Source organism: Neofelis nebulosa, chromosome 18, assembly GCF_028018385.1.
Source record: "Neofelis nebulosa isolate mNeoNeb1 chromosome 18, mNeoNeb1.pri, whole genome shotgun sequence".
NCBI lineage: Eukaryota > Metazoa > Chordata > Mammalia > Carnivora > Felidae > Neofelis > Neofelis nebulosa.
Window position 1 is genome coordinate 36,084,547 of NC_080799.1, and position 21,573 is coordinate 36,106,119.

Here is a 21,573-nt window from a genome sequence, read left to right on the forward strand (position 1 = left end):
GGGGGGAGGCCCTGGCCCATCCTGGTGCCTGGCCAGCCCTCCAGGGACGCTGCCTGGGGCCCCGCGGGCGGGGAGTCTGGTGCAGAGGCAGCACAGGGCCGGCCTTTGCCGGTCAGGAGCCAGAACGCTGAGGCCCCGCTCCAGGCCGATATCAAACCAGGAAACTGGCCGAAAAGCACCCGTCCCGACCAAACCTGCCTCCCTTCCACCCTCCGCTTCCTGTTCCACACGGCCTGGTAAGATGCCAGGCAGACGCTGGGACCATCTGCGTAGGCCTGCCCTTATGAGGAACACGGAACCCGCATGTGCTGCTCTCTGCCTGGACCCAGGAGGCTGAAGCCCGGCCTGGAAGTCTGTCATGGAGAAACTAACGGACTCCTGTGGCGGGGAGGAGCTCGCGGGTTCTGATGCTGTTTCTAGGCGTCGAGAGCTGGGTCCTCGGTTAAGAGCGAAGTACAAGACGCCTGACAGGCGGGCCCTTCGTCGGGGGGTGAGTTATTTCAGCGTCTGCAGACATGTAGGCAGGCTGGGCCGCAGGCTTTTACTGTCAGGCAAGCATAAAAAATGGGGACTCGTGCACTTGCCTCGGCAGGCCTGCGGGGACGCCCCGAACGGGGGCAGACACCCAGGAGAGCCTGACCGTCACGTATCGACTGGAACTGCCTCGCTACCTGACAGCCAGGCTGACAGCCGCTACGTCTGTCAGATGAGAAGACCTGTCATTGGCACCGTGCAGGGGATGGTGGGGGTGGGGACGGAGGGGCTGAGGGAGGCCAAGAGAGAAGAAACTCGCATTCTGGGGACCCTGAACCTCCGGGGGAAGGCACAGAGCGGAGCCCCAGGGGGCCACGCTCAGGTGAGTCTGTAAACAGAGGCCCATTTTGATGATTTGGGTCTTTGCCGGTTTTAGTTTTAGACTAAGAAGCACACGGCTCGTTTGTTTAGCCGTTGTCTGTGCTTCCCAAGAACGAAAGCAAGGGATACGTAGCTCCACCAGGAAGAGACCTCATGTGTGTCTGGATGCACACGACACGGACACGGCAACGTGCACAGGCAGGCAGCACGTGGGCGCACACACAAGCACACGAACACCGGTTCGAGACCAGGCTTCAGAGGGAGGGGGAGGGCCGTTCCGGGCTTCTGGAGAAAGCTCCGTCTGGACGTCCTGCTACGGGCCTGGGAATGGCAGCCACACATGCAGCCAAGCTCGGATCAGGCTCAGAAGGAGCTCAGACAAGGCGGCTGCCTCCCTAGAGCTGGGGCGGTGGCGGGGCCGGGGGTGGGGGGAGGCGTGGAGCAGGTGCCGAGTGGAAGGGGGTCTAAGTGAGGTGGCTTGAGGGTGACCCCGCTGCCTGGGCCTCGTGAATGTCAATAGTAGATGGACGTAATGGATGCTCGAGGGAGGAGGGGGGCTGCAGGCAGGACGCTGAGATGCCCTGGGCCACAGGCGCGGAGATCGGGCTGGGTTAACCCTTTGCTGGGGGATGGAGAGGCTGAAGATTCCGGAGAAGAGTGGGCCCCGAAGGAGATCTTGGGCTTTGGTGCTGAGGGGACGACATCCAGGGGCCCTTAATTTCCTGGTACCACAGGGGCAGGTGGCTTTTATCAAGCTCCATCCATCCACAACCTAACTAGAGTTTGGTCAGGCGCCCCTGAAACGTGATAGGCGAGGAATGTGGACGGGACCCTGAAGGAACAGCGAAGCACGAGGAGGGTCCCCAAATGAGGGTACAGACCAGAGTCACTGGGGGCTGCCCAAATCAGAGACGCCCGGGGCCCTCCAGACCCACAGAGTTGTGCTGCTGGGGTGGGAAGCCTCGCGCACCATCAAGGCCACCACCAGCAACCGCCCCCCCGCCCTCCGTGCCCTGCTCCTCTGGCTGCGTGGTGGGGCCACGATGCTCAGGAAAAAAGCCTGGTGCCCTCCTCCTGGGATCTCACACAGCACGGTGAGGCACTCGCGTGACCCACTCACACGTCTCACCGCGGACGCCCCGTTCGCGGGGTCTGCCCGTGCTATGTCTGCACCTGTACGAGGTCCAGGAAGGCGAGATGTGCCTCCAGCACATGCTGACGGACTCTCGAGAGGTGGGTCCTGGGCACAGACGACTGGACCGCACCATTTACAGAGGAGACTGGTACGGTATGAAGGCAAGAAAAAATTAGCAGGGACGCAATTCTTCCGCCAGTTGGAAACGATCTCGTTGGGGAGACCCCTCCTTGTGGGGGTGACAACGGGGCGCATTCAGACTCGGCCGCTCGCCATCTGTCCCCTCCAGCTGTGCGGTCAGGTGAGGGGGGTCAGCGGGGGGGGCCAGCCTGCACAAGGAGTGACTCCTTCCCTGCCGGGAGCTAAACCAGTCGGCCTGTGGGCCACGCCCCATCAGAACGAACCCAGAACCCGGAGCGGCAGTGTCCCCAGACATGGAGGCGAGGAGGAGCTGGGGGTCAGCAGTCTTGACACTGAGGGATCACAGAGTTCCCCGAGGCACCGCCCCTCCCCTGCCCCACGTCACGCGGGCAATACCTGCCGGGCTCTGGATGGCGGAAGGGGTGGACGACAAGCTGGCGCCTCCAGAGTCACAGTGGCTGGTGCTCCCGCTGCCGCTGGGGCTCCCGCTGGCAGACGGCGGTGGCGAGGACAGGGACGGCGAGCTGTGTTGGTTTATGCACTGGGCCACGGCAAAGCCTGCAAGACAGGCGGGGAGGTGACCAAGCAGGAAGAAACACGCTGGCCTGGCAGGAGGGGCGCCGTGCTCCCCAACTGCGTGTGAGACCCCCTGGGGCAAGCCCGCACGTCAAAAGTGGGGCCGGGAGCCTTAAGGCAAAACCAACCCAACCCGGCGCCCTGAAAATCTGGGTCCGCTCCCCAGAGTGAGCTGACCTCTCTGGTCACACCTGGACACGCTTCAGAGCTGTTTCAAGGAGGAGGGCACAGCCGGCCGTAGAGCTGAGGGCCGCGAGCCATAAATCTGAGCGCTTGACGCTGGCTCAGCAACGGGCTGGCTGTGCCCTTGAAGGGGATGCGCAGCCTTGGGGCTTCAGAGGCATCGTGGTGAAGTCCATGCAGGGATGTGAGACACCCTCACGGCAAAGTCTTGGGGCCCTTGCGAACGCCCCTGAGTTCTGTCCAAGGCAGGCCACTGGGCGGGAGGGGGAGGAGCCCCCCGGACTCTCCCTGTCCCAGATTTTGCCCCGCTCTGGAGGCTCTGGTGAAAGGTGCCCGTACGTGGGGCTCCACCCCGCCCCTGGAGCGGCTCTGGGTTGAGAGACGGGGACCGCACGTTTGTGAGGCCCGCGAGCGCCACACTTCGGAGACACTCAAGAGCTCTACTCACCACGCGGACGCGGAAGCACACACGGCCAGCACCACCCCCCGACTGCGGGCTGGGGGTATCATGACCAGGTTCTCGTCACTGCACTGCAGTGGGGGTATAGCGGGGCACGGGGCACGCGGGGAGAGCGGAGTGTTCTTTATGGCGAGAGGAGCCCCTTTTACAGGGATGTGTGCTTTCTGTCTGCAGACCGTGGCTTCTGCCATTTTCACAGCCTGCTTTTCTCAAGGCCCGTAGCTTCTGATTTTACTCACTAAACGCACGAAGTTCCCATGGAACAAAGGCCTTGCTGACGAGCCCAGGGGACTACGTGGACCATGGTGGCTCCTGCTTCAGCCCCCACGAGCTGGGCAGGACCCTGGTCAAGCTGCTTCTGCCCCGTAATTCAGAAGCGGCACCAAATCGGAATGGGAACTGGGGGGCAAGTCCTCCTAGGTTGGCCAACCTCCTGGCCAACCACGTCAAAGCCCTCCATTCCATAAGCATGCCCGCCCCAGCCAGCCCCAGACCTCATTCGCGCCACCTGCACTGGCTGAACTTCATAGTGCCTGGCTCCCGCTGACACTTCTTCCAGAAGGTTCTCTAGGCCCTGACCTCACCTTTCTCAGAACTCAAGAAGGCGGCAGGGGGGTCAAGCAGCAGTCAGCAAACTACAGCCCACTGTTTTGTAAATAAAGTTCACCTGGAGCACAGCCACGGTTCCTTGCTTGCATACTTAGTCTGTGGTGGCTTTCGAGCTACGCTGGCCACACGGAGTAGGGGCCACATGGCCTGCAAAGCCTGCAATATTTTACTCTCTGGCCCTTGACCGAAGCAGCACACGGAGCCTGGACTCTGGTGCCAGGAAAGCTTGGGTTCTACCCCCGATCCGATCTGCTCACTTACCAGCCCGCGGGGCGAGTAACCGTACTGTCCTGAGCCCCTTCCCTTCACCCACCGGTGGGCAAACATGGGCCTGGCTGGGGTGGGGTGGGGGTGGGGGGTGGGAACCTGCTGCTTCGTCCCCACTTAGGACTAGGGGGACCCGGTACCCGGCCCCTGCGGAGGAGCTATTTGGTATTAATGTTTGTGTGAAGTTATTTTTTTTTTTTTTTTAATTTTTTTTAACGTTTATTTATTTTTGAGACAGAGAGAGACAGAGCATGAACGGGGGAGGGGCAGAGAGAGAGGGAGACACAGAATCGGAAGCAGGCTCCAGGCTCCGAGCCATCAGCCCAGAGCCTGACGCGGGGCTCGAACTCACAGACCGTGAGATCGTGACCTGGCTGAAGTCGGACGCTTAACCGACTGTGCCACCCAGGCGCCCCTGTGTGAAGTTATTTTTGCCTGAGGATTGGCTCCTTAAAAACTGGGTCTTTATTATCTTATTTTGATGTGACTTTTTAGTGATTTTTATTTGAGTACAGTTGACACCCAGTGTTCCATTAGTTTCAGGTGTACAACTTAGCGACGAGTCAAGGTTCTACATTATGCTGTGCTCAGCACAAGTGAGGCTACCTTCTGCCCTGTTATATCGTCACATCGCTATTATAACACTCTTTATTCTTTACGCTCTGCTTTTTGTTCCCGTGACTTAACTCGTTCCCTAACTGGAGGCCCGTACCTCCCGCTCCCCTGCACCCACTCTACTCAACCCCTACTCCCCTCCCCTCGGGCGGGCAGGGTTTGTATTTCTACCCCGAGCCAGGCCCTCCGGGCTGTGCGATGTAAGGGCAGGTGGATGTGAGGCCTTGTGGGAGCGGGCTGGGTATTCGCCAGCTTCTCTTTCGTGGCGGGCACGACTCCCCACCCCCGGCCTACTGCACAGGTTTGCTTGCAGGGAGCGCAGGCCGGACGCGCTGGAGTTCCCAGCGAGATGCCGTTCCGTGATACACTGTGTCTGTGGCGGAGGGGGAGGCTCGGATGAACTCCGGCAGACGTCGAGGCGAATCCAGACGCCAGGCAGGAAGATTCCCAGGGGGCAATCAGCCGCAGCCCCACAGCACGGGCTTTATAGCCGCTTACTTCTTAATCACTTCAAGCGGTAAACCCCCAAGTTTACAAGCTGTTAACTTGACTTGAAAATGAATCACGCCTTAACAAATCAAAACGTCAAGATGGCTTTTCCCGAGCTGTGCATTTATCGGCGCGACGAACACCGGGGCCGCCAAGAGTGGTAACAGGGTTGGGACTCAGCCTTTTACGCTTCCGACGACGCCCTGGCCGGAATGAACTGACAGTGTGGCCATCACTAAGGTGGTCACCTACCTCTTCTCTTAAGACAACGTCTTCTCTCTCCTGCTCTTTAAAGCCCTGGCTTATGCCCTGGGGCATGTGGGGCAGCAGACAAGGTGATGAAATTCAGCCAGGAGACTAAAGCTCCTTTGTGTGGGGAAGGGGTCAGGGTCAGGCCATAGATCGACCGTAAATACTGCAGACATATCGTACGTGCCGTGAATTAAACAGAAAAAAAAAAAAATCACCAACTTCTGATCCCACCTGTCGGCAGGGTCTAGCTGAGGGGAGGCAACTGAATACATCCCTCCCTTGCTTGCTGCTGTGCACACGGCCCTCCCTCCTCTGCCCTGCTGTGTACTCCTCTCTCCCCGCCCCCTGGCACTGGGGACCCAGAAAGGCTCAGGGACGTTTTCTTTTCTTTTTGCCAGGTGCCCAGATTCTCCCTGTCATTTCAAGGGGCTCCTTTCCAGATGGAAGTGGCAGCCACTTTGAGAGCCAGTGTGACCGGTCAGAGGGTCAGGAAGGCTCTGGAAAGAACTCTGGGGCCGGAGCACCTTGCCGCCGCTTTTTGCTCCATCTCTGCGAGGCGGTTCTTGGTGAATCAACGTCGGCGGAGGTGCCCAGGGGCTTTCTGGGCACGAGTCAAACGCACATGGATGCCAAGTACTTGCAGACGCAGACGTGCCAGACCTGGGACAAGGGCACAGGCAGAGAGGCCTCTGTGAGATCGCCTCCAGCAGATAAAATTCCTGGCTCTCCCTGAGGATGGCTCAACAGCCTGCGCAACGCGTATCAAAGGCCATAGGATTTTCACACCATCTGATGGATTCCACGTCTAGAACTTTATGCTGTGGAAAGCACATGGGTGGACCCACAGAGGGAACGATACGGATGTTGGAAGCACTGATGTGTGTACGAAATGCCCAACAACACGGAAAGGTCAAATGAACTTGGATACGTCTAGGCGATGAAACCCTCTGCTGCAGTTAAAAATGCTGATTTGAGGGGCACCCGGGGGGGCTCAGTCAGATAAGCGTCTGACTTCGGCTCAGGTCACAATCTCGCTGTTTGTGGGTGGGAGCCCCGCATCGGGCTCTGTGCTGACAGCTCGGAGCCTGGAGCCTGTCTCCCTCTCTCTCTGCCCCTACCCCACTCATGCTCTGTCTCTCTCTCTCTCTCTCCAAATAAATAAATAAACATTAAAAACAATTTTCTAAAAAACGCTGGTTGGAGAGAAGATGAACGCTGGAGGAAAACGCCGGACACAGTAAACGAGCAAGGATTAGAAAAAGCATGTCCCACATGTTTCTGTTATTGTAAAAAAAAAAAAAAAAAAAAATCAGGCTCTGTCTCCCTCCTTGCAGAGATTGCAGGGATCAAAGCTAAAGTCATGGGTTTTATTACGAGAGTTCTTGTTTTCATTTTTGTGTTTGTCTGATTTTTTTTTTTTCAAGATTCTGACTATGATTATTATTTTATACCAGAAAAAGAAGGGAGGGTGAAGGTGGGGACAGGACCTGGGCAGGCTCAAGCTCCCGGGGCCCTAACACACCCCTGGGATCTGTCCTGGCCTCCAAAGCTCTCTCCCCCAGACTAACTGCCTCCGCGAAAACCAGGGTGAGGCGCGGTGCTCCCAGAGCAGGCAGCGTTCTAATGGCGAGACGCGTCCCCTGCTTTCCAGGAGCGCGGGGGTCACAGGGGCAGGCCCGGGTCTTCCTCCCGCCCTCTGGCCCCCTTCTGCCAGTTATTCTGGGAAAATGAACTCATGAGTAACTCTCTGGCTTTGTCAAGCACACAAATACCACAAAAAGGTCAGCCTTCTATTTTAGGCCCACTGATAGAAGGAGCACTGGGCTGGGAGTCAGAACTGCAAGTCTGGTCCAAGCTCTGCCCAAATGGCTTCGCGACCTCTCCTCTGTGGGTCTCCACATCTTTATGTGAAAAACAAGACAGTAAATGAGAATCTCTTGGCTTAAATGGTCAATACTTTTTACCTACAAACACATATGATCTGAGCACTGTGACCTTTTTGGGAGCAGGCAAAGGAGAAGACGCTGAAAACTATATGTTGAATACACACCCCACTCTCTGGAAAGGACAGCCACTAAAGCTTTCCCTGGGGAGAAGCAGGTTGCTAAGTGAGTCAGGGTCCAGAGCTGGCCGACAGCAGCCCAGGGGGCTCACAGATGTGTCTTGTTTCTCTCACACCAGGCTTACGGTCTTCTTGTTTTACACTGGGAGATTTTTACATACAAATCTGGACCTCTGGCTTTTTCAAAGACAGAAAGATCCGGGGACGCCTGGGTGGCTCGGCTGGGCGTCTGACTTTGGTTCAGGTCATGATCTCATGGTTCGTGGGTTCGAGCCCCACATTGGGCTCTGTGCTGTTGGTGCAGGGCCCGCTTTGGATCCTCTGTCTCCCTCTCTCTCTCCCCCTCAAAAAAAATTTAATAAATAAATAAAAATTAAAACAAATAGGAAGATCTGGCAGTATGGGGCCCCAGTCCCACATGGCAGCAACGGGAGTGGGGAGCAGACTCCCCCCCCCCCCCCCAACCTGACTTGCTTTGTGCTCCCAGGTGTCTGGTTGTTACACTCTGCTTATGCCCAGATTCTTGGTCAAAGAACTTCCCCGGGACTCAGAGAAGTTCCAGACCCCACAGACCTTTTGTGTCGGCTCCTTCCCCAAACCCTCCCCGCTATGGGATCACTGGCAGGGCATTTGACACGGTGCTGCCTGCCTCCAGCGGCCCGCGTGGGTCCTCAGACCGAGCGACAAGGACCACTCACTCTCTGCCTCAGCTGGGATCTTCCCTTGGTTTAGAAGTCGCCTGTGCCTCTTTTCTGGCTTCATAAATCCTTTCCCCATTCCCTAAAGGTCAGGGACAGCCTGGGCAAGGGTTTCTGCCGCGAGCACGGTTAACTATTGTCTCGTCTGGCTCCCGCAGCCTGCCTCATCGGCTCTACAGGAGTGGCCCTCCAGAGTAGGGCCTAAGACCCTTCCCTGCATAGATGACCCTTCCCTGCATAGATGCCTAGGTGGTTTGTACAACGTTCCTCACTTAACGGGTAACACCTGGGATCCTCTGGGGTCCAGAGGCATTTGGACAGTATTTCTGAGACTATGAGTTGTCTCCAAACACCTAATTTCCCCTTCATTAGTTACAGGACCTGGCAGCTGGGCCTGGCCATGGGGCTAAGTTGTTGACAATGAGATAGAAATGAAAGTGGCACGTCGGATTTTCAGGAAGCCTCCTCCACTGTGCTTCCTGAAACATGGATGTGATAGCTGGAACTCCAGCAGCTGTTTTGGACCATGAGGATGAATCACATATTAGAGATGACAGCACGGAGCCGGTAGAGGTTTGGGTCCCTCATGCTTTGTGCCATATTTGACGATCTCTACTTCCTCTACTTGAGGGGGAAATAAACATCTCGTCGGGGTCTTTCTTTACTATGTAGTCGAACCTAATCTTAACTGACAGTTGCAAAAAAGCTTTGTTAGTGCAGGGATGTAAGCCAAGCTTTGCAGGGGCAGGGACTAGCTGGTCTCCAGAGGTGGTGGAGGGAAAGCCGGTCTGCGCTTTCTGGGGGATTCTGGGAGTGGCAGAGTGAGCAGAGAGAAGGAAAGGGGGTAACTGAGATGGGAGAGGTGAACTTCCTCACAACCACCTCCACCAATCTTTGGGAAACGCTCCTTCAACTCTTTCCATGTGAGGTACAAGTGGACTTTTTAGGTGGTAACCAGGGAAGGGACCAAGTTTCCATCTGGGTTCACACCAGGCCAGGCAGAGATCATGCAAGAGGGCCCAGATCTGAGAGACCAGAGGGTGGGAAGGCTTGCACGTATGCAGCTGGAGAACTGGGGGGTGGGAACCAAAGGTTTCCTAAATCTCTGAGGGGCAGGGAGGTCCCAGCTGACCTCTGTCATCTGCCAAGTGCTTGTGCAGTGTTGCAATGCAATTCCTCGGGGGACATCGCTTACGTGCCACCACTTCTGGTTAAAACCTAGACGATGAGAGAACTACGGCGGCAACCGGGGGATTCCACAGGGACCCCACGGACAGCCTGAAGGGGAAGGAACCCGGCTGGCCCGCCTACAGCTCACCCAGGAGGGATTCGGCACTCTGCTAAATGGCACGCGCCTCGCCCCACTGCCTCAACCCCTACAGATGTTCTTACGTACTACCTGCTTCCAGGAAGGATTTGAGGACGCTTAGATTTTATGTTATTTTTTTTAAGTTGACTTACTTATTTTGAGAGAAAGAGAAAGAGAGAGAGAGAGAGGGGTGGGGTGGCGTGGGGCACAGAGAGGGAGAGACAGAATCCCAAGCAGGCTCTGTGTTGACCGCAGAGAGCCTGACACAAGGCTCGAACGCACAAACCGCGAGATCGTGACCTGAGCTGAAGTCGGACGCTTAACCGACAGAGCCACCCAGGCACCTCGGTGGCTTAGATTTTAAAACCCAAACCCGAATGCCATAGATACTGAATGCTGAAAGCCACTGAAACACAAACTGAATGATGAGAGTCTACCACTGAAAGGCAGGTGGAAACTGAAAAAGTGCCCCAGAACAGCTGCCGGCTATGGGAAGCTGACCTCACCTGTTTGGCTCTGTGCTTCCTGGGAGCCAAGACCTCAAGGAAAAGCTTCCCCAGTGACCTCACTCTTGTGACACACAGGTTCGCATGCAAGGTTCCTGTCTCTACCCCCTCCTGGAAGACGCCGCTGTCTGCCTGGAGATGGGGCCCCATTCTGGAAATGTAATGGCACCTCACAGAGCTTTTCAAACGTTTCTCCCTCACTGTACACGAGCTAAAAGCAGAACCGCCCCAGCTGCAGGGTGCCTTGCCAGGGGTGGGCTTCTGCTGGCTCTTCCGGACACCGGTGCAGGTCCTACCTTTGAACCTCAGAGACACAGCAGGCGGGTCCCTCAGAGCCTGAAGGCTACGGGCCGCAAGCCCGGGCACGGCAGGGCCAGGCCGGTAACGTCGGTGAACGAGGAGGGGCCGTCTCGAAGGGTGAACGGCCCTCCCCACCCGCCACCTGTCTTCCCTTCTTTGGTTATGATGTGGGCTAGTTCCCTTCTGTCAGGAAAAGAAACCCATCATGTGGACACTGGGCTGCTGTGTTGGGGGGGGGGGGGGCAGAAGGGACTGGTCAAGCGCCCAGAGCAAGCGGGAAAGTGAAGCTCCCCAGCCCCTCCCGACCGCCGCTGCCTGAGAGCACTGGCCTTCGCCTGGCCGCGGTTTCCTGTTCTGCCGGGGAAGCTGGATATGCGGATTTTACATAAAACCTCCTAATTTTCAGTAGCGTTGACAACTTAATTCAAGTTCCATGTTTTAAACAAGCAGCAGACCACCCCAGCCGAGGGAACCAAGGGTGCCCCCCACCTGTGTGGGCCGTGAGCACGTGTGGCCGAGCACCTGCCATGAGGATTCTGCGTCCGGACTACGTGACTTGGGGGCACTACGGTCTCATGAAGCTGTGCCTCACAAAGGCCCAGGCTTTTTCAGGAAAGAGCTCTAAGATTTTGAGGGGGAAAGCGGCCTGCCCTGGCAAAAGCCAAGATTTACTCATGCTCGGTCCACACCGAGAAGCAGAAAATGAAGCCTGCTGAGGGCCGATTCAGGAGAAGCAACCTGTGCATTTTTGGCGTTCTCCAATGTGAATGAGGCCCATGGGGCCAGGTGCCCCCAGCTGGCCTTTTCATGACAGGTTTTCACAACACAGCGTTCGTGTTTTCTCACCGCCCCAGTGTTGCTGGGAAACGGTCACACATCGGCATGCCTTGTGACCTCCTCACGCATGGAACCGAAGACAGCAAGCATGGCCGCCGCAGAGTTTCTTCCCTGGATGGTTCCTTCCATCCAGGACGGTTCCTGGATGGTTTCCTCCCTGGATGGTTCTGCCCTTTCCCCTCCCAGTGCAGTCTGACAGGTGTCCGGGCGGGAGGAGGGCTAAGGAGAACTGAGTTTGGAGCCTCAGCCTGCCGGGGGCCCTGGGCAGACCCCAGAGTCCACAGGGTAGGGCCGACAGACCACACGGAGCTTTCTCGTCCACACTGTGGACTCAGGAGGCTGGCTCTGAAGCCCACCCCCGGAAAGAGGAGAGTGACGCCCAAGGGTGGTGGGGGCTGGGGGCTATGGAGTTGGGGGCCACACCAGAAAAGCCAAATTACCCCACAAGTCTTCCAAGAGCATGTGCGTGGGGGACTGAGGAGGCAGGGTTCAGATTCAAGCCCAAGAGTAGCACACCCACAACGGGCCAGGCCAGGCCTGGGTGCCCACCCATGGCTCTTCCAAAGAATTCACACAAAATGAAAGCATCTACCAACACGGATGCAGGGTTCAGAACCCTGCGGGCCAGAAAGACCCTTGGGGCGTCCCCCACAGCTCCCTCCCTTACCGCGAGGACTCTGAGGTGAGGGTGGAAGACACGGGAATCTGCCCACAGACCCTTCTGGTTTCCCTTCATGACGAACCACACGTGATTTTCTGCTACAGGGGTGTGTGCACAAAGCTCTGGGCTTTAGGGGTGATCTCCGGGCTTCCCCCCAACAGGCCCCTGAGACCGTTTCTGATTTGCTTCATGTGCACCCCCTGTCTGGTCCAGGGGGCAAATCAGGAGCCTGGGAAATGGGGCATTTCTAACACCTCCTTTGAGCCGAGCCTGAGCAACGGCACCACGGGTCACGTGACCCCTAGATCACTGACCGGCTGCACCTGAAAACGCCACAAGACTTTTATTTCTGGTTGCATCGAAAGGGGTAACGTGTCCAACGTACAAAAATAGCTGGGACTTGCAGAATCTTTTGGCCTATAGCTTTGTATCCATGGACAAATCCTCTTGGATTCTAAGGACTATACTTGAAAACCTGCAGAAAGGAAAAAACGGCCTTTCAGTATCTTGCTTTCTTTTTGTGCCGTCTCTGCCCCGGCCTTGGCCCTCAAAGTGGTTTTGCTCCCAGGTGAAGCCTGCCTGAGTGGGCCACTACCGACCAGGGAGGCGAAGCCTCGATGGCCCCCTGGCTGCCAGGGAGCGTCTGGGCCGTGTGAACGCCAGCACCTTGCTGTGCCAGCACCCTTTTCGCTGTCTTGAACATGGGACCCTCTCCAGGCCACGGAGGGTCGGCGGCATGTGGGGGGCACGGGGGCACTAGGTCTCTTGAGAGGCTCTTATGGCGGCATCACCTCGCTCTGGAGTTTTAAAACCGAAGGCTGCCAGGACTTGGACTTCATTCCCGAGGCCTGGGCCCCCGCCGCGCCCAGCCCCCTGCCCTTTCCGGTGGTATTACCGTCTGTACATTAGCAAGCAGAGAGCTCCCCAACACTCTCTCAGCAAAGGCATTAGAAAACTCAGCAGTGGCCATCTCGACTGCCTCTCTACTAAGGCAGGAACCAGGGCTGAAAGAGCAGGGAGAGGGAGGCGGATTAGACAGTTGTCAGGGCGGAGGGGTCACCGACCCCTGACTCCTGCAGTCCCAGCGCCCGATGGGGCAGAAGCTGGAGCCACTGGCCAGGGCAGGGGTGGGTCACCTTGCTGGCAAAGGATGCCTCCCCCCCTACCCCCCCACCGCGGCTCTCGCCAGCCTTGGGAGCGCCTGGTTCTTTCTGCCGAATTGTTCGTCTCCCCAGCCGTGCTCTGTGCGCTCGGGCCACAGCAGGGTTAGGGCCACGCCGACGTGCATGCCCGCCTCGTGTGTTCTACAGAGTGGCGGTGTGCACAGGGGCCAGGGAATACGTGTGGGTCTTCTGCAGAAGGCGCGTGCCCTCGGCACAGACTTAATAAATACGCTCCCAAAGCAGAGCCCCACACCCGCGGCCCCGTTGGCGCGTGCACTTTGCGAGGACCCGGGCTCCACAGAGTCGGGTGGTTAACTTCTGCAGCCGGGCCACGTCACCAAAGCCCCTCCTACCGGGTGATTTAACGGATCGGGGTTGGGCCCCACCAGCAGATGACGACGTCCCGTTCCACGTCATCTACAAAAAGAACTGGAGACACTCTCTCCAAGTACGCGAGTCCGACAGAATCAGTGTGTCCAGAGCCGTACAGAGATCGCGGTGGAAGGGGGCCCAGAACAATCTTCAAAAGCCATAACCCAGGTCCTCGAGTGGACAGGGACTTTATCGGCTTCTGTCGCGGCACACCCGCGGGACACAGGCAAGCGGGCAGCTGTGCACACAGCTCTGTCATCCGCGAGGGAGGAGCCTCGAGATCACACGCTTGGCTCTGGGCCCGTAGGTCCCACTCCGGGCACGGGGCACGGGGCACAGGGTGGAGAAAGCGCCCAGGGTCTGGCCACCCCACGCGGACGTGCGAGTACAGGGGGGCCGCTTCACGCTGCAGGCCGGTGTGCGCTCCCGTGTCAAGGGGGTGACAGCAGCACACCTGGCCGAATGCGTTGACACAGGTCACGTGTTCAGGTGGTGCTGGCCGTTCTGATTACTTAACGGACATGCGTCGCACCTAGACCTCGGGTCCAATGAGGCAAGAATTGAGGATTTTCATCTTTGTGTGTCTTTTCTTTTTTCCTTTTTACATAAAAAAATTTTTTTTAATGTTTATTTTGTTTTTTTTGAGAGAGAGAGACAGACGGAGTGTGAGCAGGGGAGGGGCAGAGACAGAGGGGGACATGGAACCTGAAGCAGGCTCCAGGCTCTGAGCTGTCAGCACAGAGCCTGACGCGGGGCTCACGACCTGAGCCAAAGTCGGACGCTTTGAGCCACCCAGGTGCCCCTCCCGTGTCTGTGTGTCTTTCCTTACCCGCGGGGGGTATGTCTCTTGGCTCTCTAGAGAAAACGGCACGACACAAAGCAAGCTTCTTCCTCCTGTGCTCAGTTGTGACCAAAGATCTTAGGAGTCAATGAAGACAAAGTTCAAGAGATGTATATGCAAACCGTAGATAAGAGGATGGGATTCTTGTTATTTTCATCAGGAGCCTTAGAATCTCATCGGTCACGTTTGGGTTTAAGACATGCGTGCCTGTGTTCTGTCTTTGCTTAGGTGGAGCTGAACGCAAGTGTCCTTTTGAAAGATGTGCGCTGGGAAACACTCACGGGAGGAAGGGGAGGCGACAGCCACCTGGGCCTCCAAACGAGTGGCTTTCCCCGGATCTCTGTTCCTCGGTCCCCATCACATCCCGTGTACGTCCGTGTGTAGGTCTGTGTGTCGGTGCACGCACACGCGTGCTCCCTCCCCAGCTTACAGTCATCTTTTCGTTTCTAAAAGGCAACTGCTTCCAAAAAACGCTTGGAAATGATCTTGGCACTTAAGGGGGCGTGTGTCTTCTCAACAGAAAGCTCCGGGCAAGGGGGCTTGCGAGGCCTTGGAGGGGGCTTCTCTGACGGGCCCCACTTGCCCCGCTTTCTCTTTGTGCTTCCCTGCAAATGCTAAGCTAATGTGTTCGACGCTGAAATCACCCAGGCTATTCTGCATTTGTAGTTTTCACTTATTTTTTTTTTAGTATTATTAATATTTCATCATAAAAGTATTGATTTCCTTTAACTAAGAGACTTTAAAGTTTGCTGCATCCTTAAGCATGATTTTATTATGTCTTGGGGCCAAATGTTTTTTTCCTCCCCCCGCCAAAGGAATGCTTTTCCTTTCACATAATGTGTGTCGAGAAGAAAAAAGGAATTGATTCACAGAATTCTGCATTCTAGGCAACTTTTAAGGAACTTATCTAGTAGGTACACTGGATAGACATCTCCTAAACGTGAGCACGGGGTCTCACTGCTGAGCCTTTTTGTTAGAGGTAAGAGCCCGAGCACAAAATTTGTGTTAACATGAGTCAGCTCTAAGAGGAGCTGAAATGGGGCAATTATGACAACTCCAGAGATGACCTTCAAGCTTAAGAAACTCCTCACGGGTACCCCAGGATTCATCGAAGCCCCACTTCTCCCGCGGTCTTCCCTCTTCCTTTCAGAAAGCCAACAGCAAACGAGAAGACGTCCCGCGGGAATAGGTTGCTTAGCAGAGGTTTCGTCTCCCTCCCGTGTGGGGCCCCGGTGTCAGAGCCTGGCTGTGGACACAGGCAAAGGGCGCCCGGGTTTCACAGGACCCGTCCAGGAAGCAGGCGGAGGGCACTAACTGGCAAACCAAATGAAGCGCTCTGAAATGTTTAAATATTGAACATCCTCCTTCTCCTTCCTCCACATTCATTATTAAGTGGGACCCACACATCACTGTGCGCCTCGATCTCACTTCTTCCCAAGAATCCATGACCCAGTGGACAGTGCTCGGGGCGGGCGAGTGGGGGTGGGGCTGAGATTTGGGTTTTTTTTCTTTCATATCCTCGCTGGAAATCCTTTACGGTCAGCTTGTTTTTAGAGCCATGAATTCCTGGAAACGTCTCAGCCTTTCAATGACCCCTGGCGCCCGAATGCAGATGATTAGTGCCCCAAATATTGACAGACCGGACTTTTTTTCCCCTTCCCAACAAGGGAGCAGTGTCAGAGCGAGGCAGTGCGGAAGATGCTGCGGCCACCGCACAAGTGAGGCTGCACCAACGTCACTCGCACAGGCGATCTATTATTTGGGACCCTGTGGCTCCCTCGGCCTCACCTAGGTAGGAACAGCGCCCACCGTGCCAATGTCCGAAGTGCCCGGTTTAAAACAAAAAAATCTGTCTACAGCTACTGGATGTCCTTTGCTCAGCTATGAGACACGGGGAGGGAGGCTGGTAGTGACACAAAGCACATCAGATGTCAGCAGTCTGGGCCCGCCGCCAGAAAACTCAAGAGCCGGGCCCGGCGTCACTCCTTGCGAAGAGGAACCTTCGGGACTGGAAAGATAAACCTAAATAAAATCTTTCCATAAAACAAGGCAGCACCTTTTCTTGGGAACAAACAAAGGGGGGCCAGGGCGGGCCATCCGTCACGCCCGTGCGGAGAGCGGCCGCCCTCCTTTGGAGCTGCCCGCGGGGTGAGCTGGTTGCAAGCAGTCGCTGTTCTTGGGCTTTTATCTGTTCAAGTGAAATTGTCCCAAATGACCGGCCTACGGCTTCCACTTTCTTTTAAAAGACAGTACTACATTTGAGATCGATGTTTTCCCCTGAAATGCTGGCTAAATTTATCCTTCCCTGCATCCTGCTCTCTGGTCTCTGCACGAAGCTGGCGAGAGCAACGCCGGCCCGGCCTTGCTGAGTGAAGCGTCTGTCTTGCAACGCTCCCTCGCAGCTGGGAGCGCTCAAGCACCCAGCCCTGCCTGTCCCTTTGGTCACCATGGACACCAAGCCCCCAGGTCTCCTAAGGGTTCCTCTGCTGCCTCACTCTCTGAAGTCCCTGTGAATCAAGGCCCCGGCTCCCCGAGTTCTTTACCCCAGCTCTCCCAATCTACCCCGAAAAGCCATCGGGTTGGCTGGCTTTCAATGGCTCTAGAGGACCCCCTCCCTGGCCGGCCCCTGCCCCCCCAAAGCGGCTGAGTGCTCATTATTGGATTGCCTTTCGAAGCAGCGGGACGACGGAGGCTGCCGTGGGCTTCGCGGGCTGAACTAAACCAGAGAACTTACTTCTCTCTCCTGGTCTGGCTTGGCAAGCTGCCCTGTGAGTGAAATGTCACTGATTGATTTAGTGCCTGATGCCCAGAAAGCCCAGTATTTCTGAAATCTTTATTCCCTATATGCGGTTGCAAGAGAACATGCCCTAAACAGACACTTTGAGCTCCGGCTTCTGTTTTGCTGTTAACCTGTGGACTCTCTTTTTGGCAGGAGTAAGAAATAAAATAGAAATGAGGCTGGACAGAGGAACGTACGCGGCCAGGCCGGCAGGCAGGCGCATGCGTGCTGGGAGGACGGTTCTGCCTGGAGGCACCATGCGGCTGGCCTGTCTGGAGAGCCGCGCTGAGCGCAAGTGTGGGGTACAGGTGTGGGCAGCTGGGCACCCCTTGCCCCACTCCGCTTTCTGGACAGCAACCTGGCAAGGCATTGTCAGGAGCCTTCAACAGGGACATTCTCGCGGACTCTAAGAAGCAGTTTCCAAAGGAGTAACCGAAAGCGTGGACAAAGATTTCTGTACAAGGGAGGTCATCACAGAGCGAGGCATAGTGCACCAGAAACGACCTAAGCAGCCAGTGTAAATGGCCTGGCTAGGTCAATTTCGGCTAAACTTCAGACCGTCAAGAGTTGAACTGTGTCTCCCCCCAAATCCTCATGCTGAAGCCCTTATTCCTCAGAACGTGGCCTTATTTGGAAACGAGGTCATCCGCAGACAGGAGTAGTTGAGACGGGGTCTTAAGGGGTGGGCTCTAATGCCTTAGGAAAAGGGACGGCGTGGACACAGAGCTGTGCCGGGGACAGCTGCGTGGGAAGACGAAGGCACACATCGGGGTGACCCTTGCAGGAGCCAAGGAGCAACGAGACTGCCGGCCAGCAAAACGCCAGACGGGGGACGTGATTCTGCCATGACAGCGATGGTGTTAAGAACAAAACCCCACAACCCAGCAGCTCTGATCCTGGGCTGCACGTGTGCACAGAGAGGTGCATCCGAGGATGCCCACAGCAGCGCTGCCCGGGAGAGTGAAAATCTAGAAATGACCCAACGCCCAAAGACACCCCCGCACCCACACTGCACGGCCAGGGAAAGGAATGAGCAAAATCTGTACCCACTGACACGGAAAGCTTTTTACTCACAGTGGTGTCCGAAAATTAAGTTGCAGAAGGATAATCAGGATTAGAATTATTTTCAGGTTTAAGAAAAAGTTGGGGGGGGGGTGAACCCACAGCATAAGACAATTACAGATCCATGACTTCTTATCCTAAATCCTTGAGGCCAGACATGTTTTTATTTATTTAGTTAGTTTTTATTTATTTTGAGAGAGAGAAAGAGAGAGAGAGAAGAGGAGAGGAGGGACAGAGAGACGGAGAGAGAATCCCATGCAGGCTCTGCCAGCACAGAGCTCCATGCGGGGCTTGAACCCACAAAGCCATGAGATCATGACCTGAGCTGAAACAGCTTAACCGACGAAGCCACCCAGGCGCCACAGGCCAGATGTGTTTTAAAACTTAGAATCTTTAAGGGTTACAGGGCCATGTGGCACACACATATACGTTAAGTCACACCCTTGGCTGGTCTCAGGCAGCCAAAGCCCCAAATATTGCATTTCTGCAAGAAATAAAACACATGTGTTCACAATAAATGGCATCTGCGACTCTTACAAATAACTCACAAATAGTTCAAGGCAGATTCCGCCACCAAGTGAGTTAGGAAAAATCTTTTTTTTCCCCCAGTGCTGTTTGGGCTTCAGAATTGCAGAGAAGGTTATGGGCAACGGCACACAGAAGGCTCTGGAAGGAGAGAAGCCAAACCGTGGGATGTCTGGGGAAGGGTGGGAACAGGGAAGAGTATTTAAAGGGGATTTAAGTCCCATTTGTAATGATATGATTTTTTCTTCTTCTTCTTTTTTTTTTTTTTTTTAATGAAGAATCCACTCATGTATTTCTCGGGTGGCTAAAAATCAGGGAAAAAAGAGAAGACACAGATGGGAAGAAAGCGGAAATATTTACAATGCGTTTCTCTCGGGCGGCAGGACTGTGGGGTTTTTTTTCTTCCTGTCCCTCTACGGTTTGCATCGATAATCCTCCACGTTCAGATACGAGCGCACACATGAACAGAGCGGGCCTGCGGCGAAGGCAGGACAGCCGACTGGTGACCGGCCCCGTCCCTCTCTGTCATCGGCAGCTCATCCCCAGGGCCTTGGCGGCCTCGAAGGGCAGCTCTGGGACCCGCCGTCACCACCGCCCCCAGGTCGCTCCTGCTCAGAGACTCTGCGTGCCTCCATCACCGCAAGACACGGCCCCTCCCCGGGGGGCTGCTCACACCCCGGCCACTTTGATTCATCATCTCACTTACTCTCTCTGTCCTTTATTTTTCTGCCCTCGTTGGCCTTTGATTGCTTTTCGGGAGTTTATCATATTGAACTTTTATCCCCTTCCAGGAAACTCTATTCTGTTTTTTTTCTTCCCTGCCACAATTAATAAATAATCGTGAGAGCACTTCTTTGGACAGAAGCACATCCCAGACGGAACTGCCGGACTGTGTCTTTTGGGCCCCTCTGGGCCTGTGAAGGGCACATCGCCTGTCATGGAGAAGGGGCATTTCAGTCTGTCGCCGCACCGGGGGGCAGGTAGGGTGCCAGCGGGGTTCACATTGCGCACATTCTTGACCCTCCAAGACTGCTGTGCTCGCCCGGCCATCCTCCAGGGGGAGGCCGGGCAGGACGAGTGCTGGCCGGGAGGGGGGCACTCAGTGCCGGGGTACAGCCAGGGAAACAGAGTGCAGGGCTGTGGAGACAGGTGGGTTCAAATCCCAGCCTGCTGCGGATGGCCTGTGCGGCCTTGAGTCGCCGTTTCCCTGGGTGCAGTAGGAGAAGGCAATCCCCACCTCACGCGTGGCAGACGTGCACAGAGCCACGCTTAGCACAGGCACTGGCGTGTACCAACTGCTTGCCACATGGAAGCCGGCCCCACTAGATGGTAGCACCAGCCACGGCTCTGAGCATTTGTCTCCGGACAACCTTCACCCCTTTCTGCCACTAGCCCTAATCATCTCTCAGCCTTTGGGATCCGATTTGTAATAAGCTTTAAAAAGATGTTTATTATTTTTGAGACAGAGAGAGACAGAGCATGAACGGGGCGGGGCAGAGAGAGAGAGGGAGGCACAGAATCCGAAGCAGGCTCCGGGCTCCGAGTTGTCGGCACAGAGCCCGACGCGGGGCTCGAACCCACGAACCTCAAGATTGTGACCTGAGCCCAAGTCGGACGCTCAGCCGACTGGGTCACCCAGGCGCCCCGAGGGATCATCTTTTTAAAAAGTCCCTGGAGGAGCTGGACAGAGTGGCCGACGTTTCGTCTGCCGGCACCAGGAAGCGACTCCTGAGCGACGAACAGGTGGTGTTCACCTGTTTTCTATCTCAAACACGTAACACAAACTGCTGGCCACTTCAGAGATTTTCGACAAATGCTCGAAGCGGTGATTCTAATACCTACTTTCTTTCCCAGAAGTCTTGCTTCTGAGGTCAGACCACAAACAATAGAGATTTCTGGAAAGGTATGAAATACAAACTTATCTCATAATTTACAGGAAAGGAAAGGGAACAGAGGCTATTTTACCAGTAAGAGCGGAGTATTTTCTTCAAAGTCAAAAGTAATTGGAAAAAAAAGGCAAATTTTAGGGAAGAGGGAGGGTGCCAGGTGAGTCTGGATTGCATCAAGGTTTCCAGATTATTCCTGTGTTGTGCGTTCCAATCCGCCCCCCCCCCCCCCCCCCAATATCCAATATCTGGACCACTTTAAGGAAAATGCTGCATAAACTGGACCATTTTATGATGAAACTAGGATGCAAATGAGAGAACCTGGTCTTTAGAGAACGATGACAGCTTTGGGACAGCCTGAGTAGTTTAGAACTGTTTTAAAAAATACGACAGCTTTACCAAGCCATACTTCACACACTGGACAATCTACGCATTTTCAAGGTACAATCCGGTGACTTTTAGTCTACTCACAGAAATGTGCAATCCCACTACACCGCCCCCTTCTAACTAGTTACGATTATGACTTGTAGCAAGGGGGTTACGAACACATGTACCCCCAGCTCCGCTGAATGAACCTTGCAAAATACCTCCCACTCACACGGAAAGAGACGTGCTGGGAAGGACCAGGCACCTTCCTGGGAAATAGGGCCAGACTCGGCACGACTCTCATCTGGCCAGGGCGGAAAGTGACAACAGAGGGGAATTCTGTGCCCAAACTGGTGGCAGGCTATCACCCGGACAGCATTGTTTTCATTCTTTGGGGATCTGGGCAGCCTGTGGGCCCAGGCGTCAACAGCTCTCCCGTCTGTGTGGCCTCCTGTCTGGGATGGATTCCTGCCCAGCTCTGCTTCTCCACTTCCTCCCAGGTCAACAACCCTCCCTTGGAGATGCTTTCCTGGACTCTCTGTCCCGGTCGGATCCCTTTGTGGCATAGTATCCTAGCTCTCAGCTGATGCCTTCAGGGCCCTGGCCATGTTTGGCATCTACGGG

The 21,573-nt window shown here is 55.6% G+C and overlaps 1 protein-coding gene across 15 annotated transcripts in view; it reads right to left on the reverse strand.

Moving 5' to 3' along the window:
* Nucleotides 1-21,573, reverse strand: part of CLEC16A (C-type lectin domain containing 16A) — a 200,298-nt gene that overhangs the window by 8,062 nt on the left and 170,663 nt on the right. For 9 of the 15 annotated variants that reach the window (XR_009256567.1, XR_009256568.1, XR_009256569.1 and 6 more), the window contains exon 22: nt 2,528-2,689. The exons of 2 other annotated variants lie outside the window; for them this stretch is intronic. Coding sequence is in view for 10 of the 13 variants with exons in the window: in XM_058710676.1 (XP_058566659.1) it covers nt 2,528-2,689 (162 nt within the window). In the remaining 3 variants the exon portion in view is untranslated. Of the gene's footprint in view, nt 1-2,527; nt 2,690-12,279; nt 12,431-12,850; nt 12,960-21,573 lie in introns of those variants that run through there. 4 more of the 15 variants (XM_058710684.1, XM_058710683.1, XM_058710686.1 and 1 more) reach the window with 2 other exon arrangements.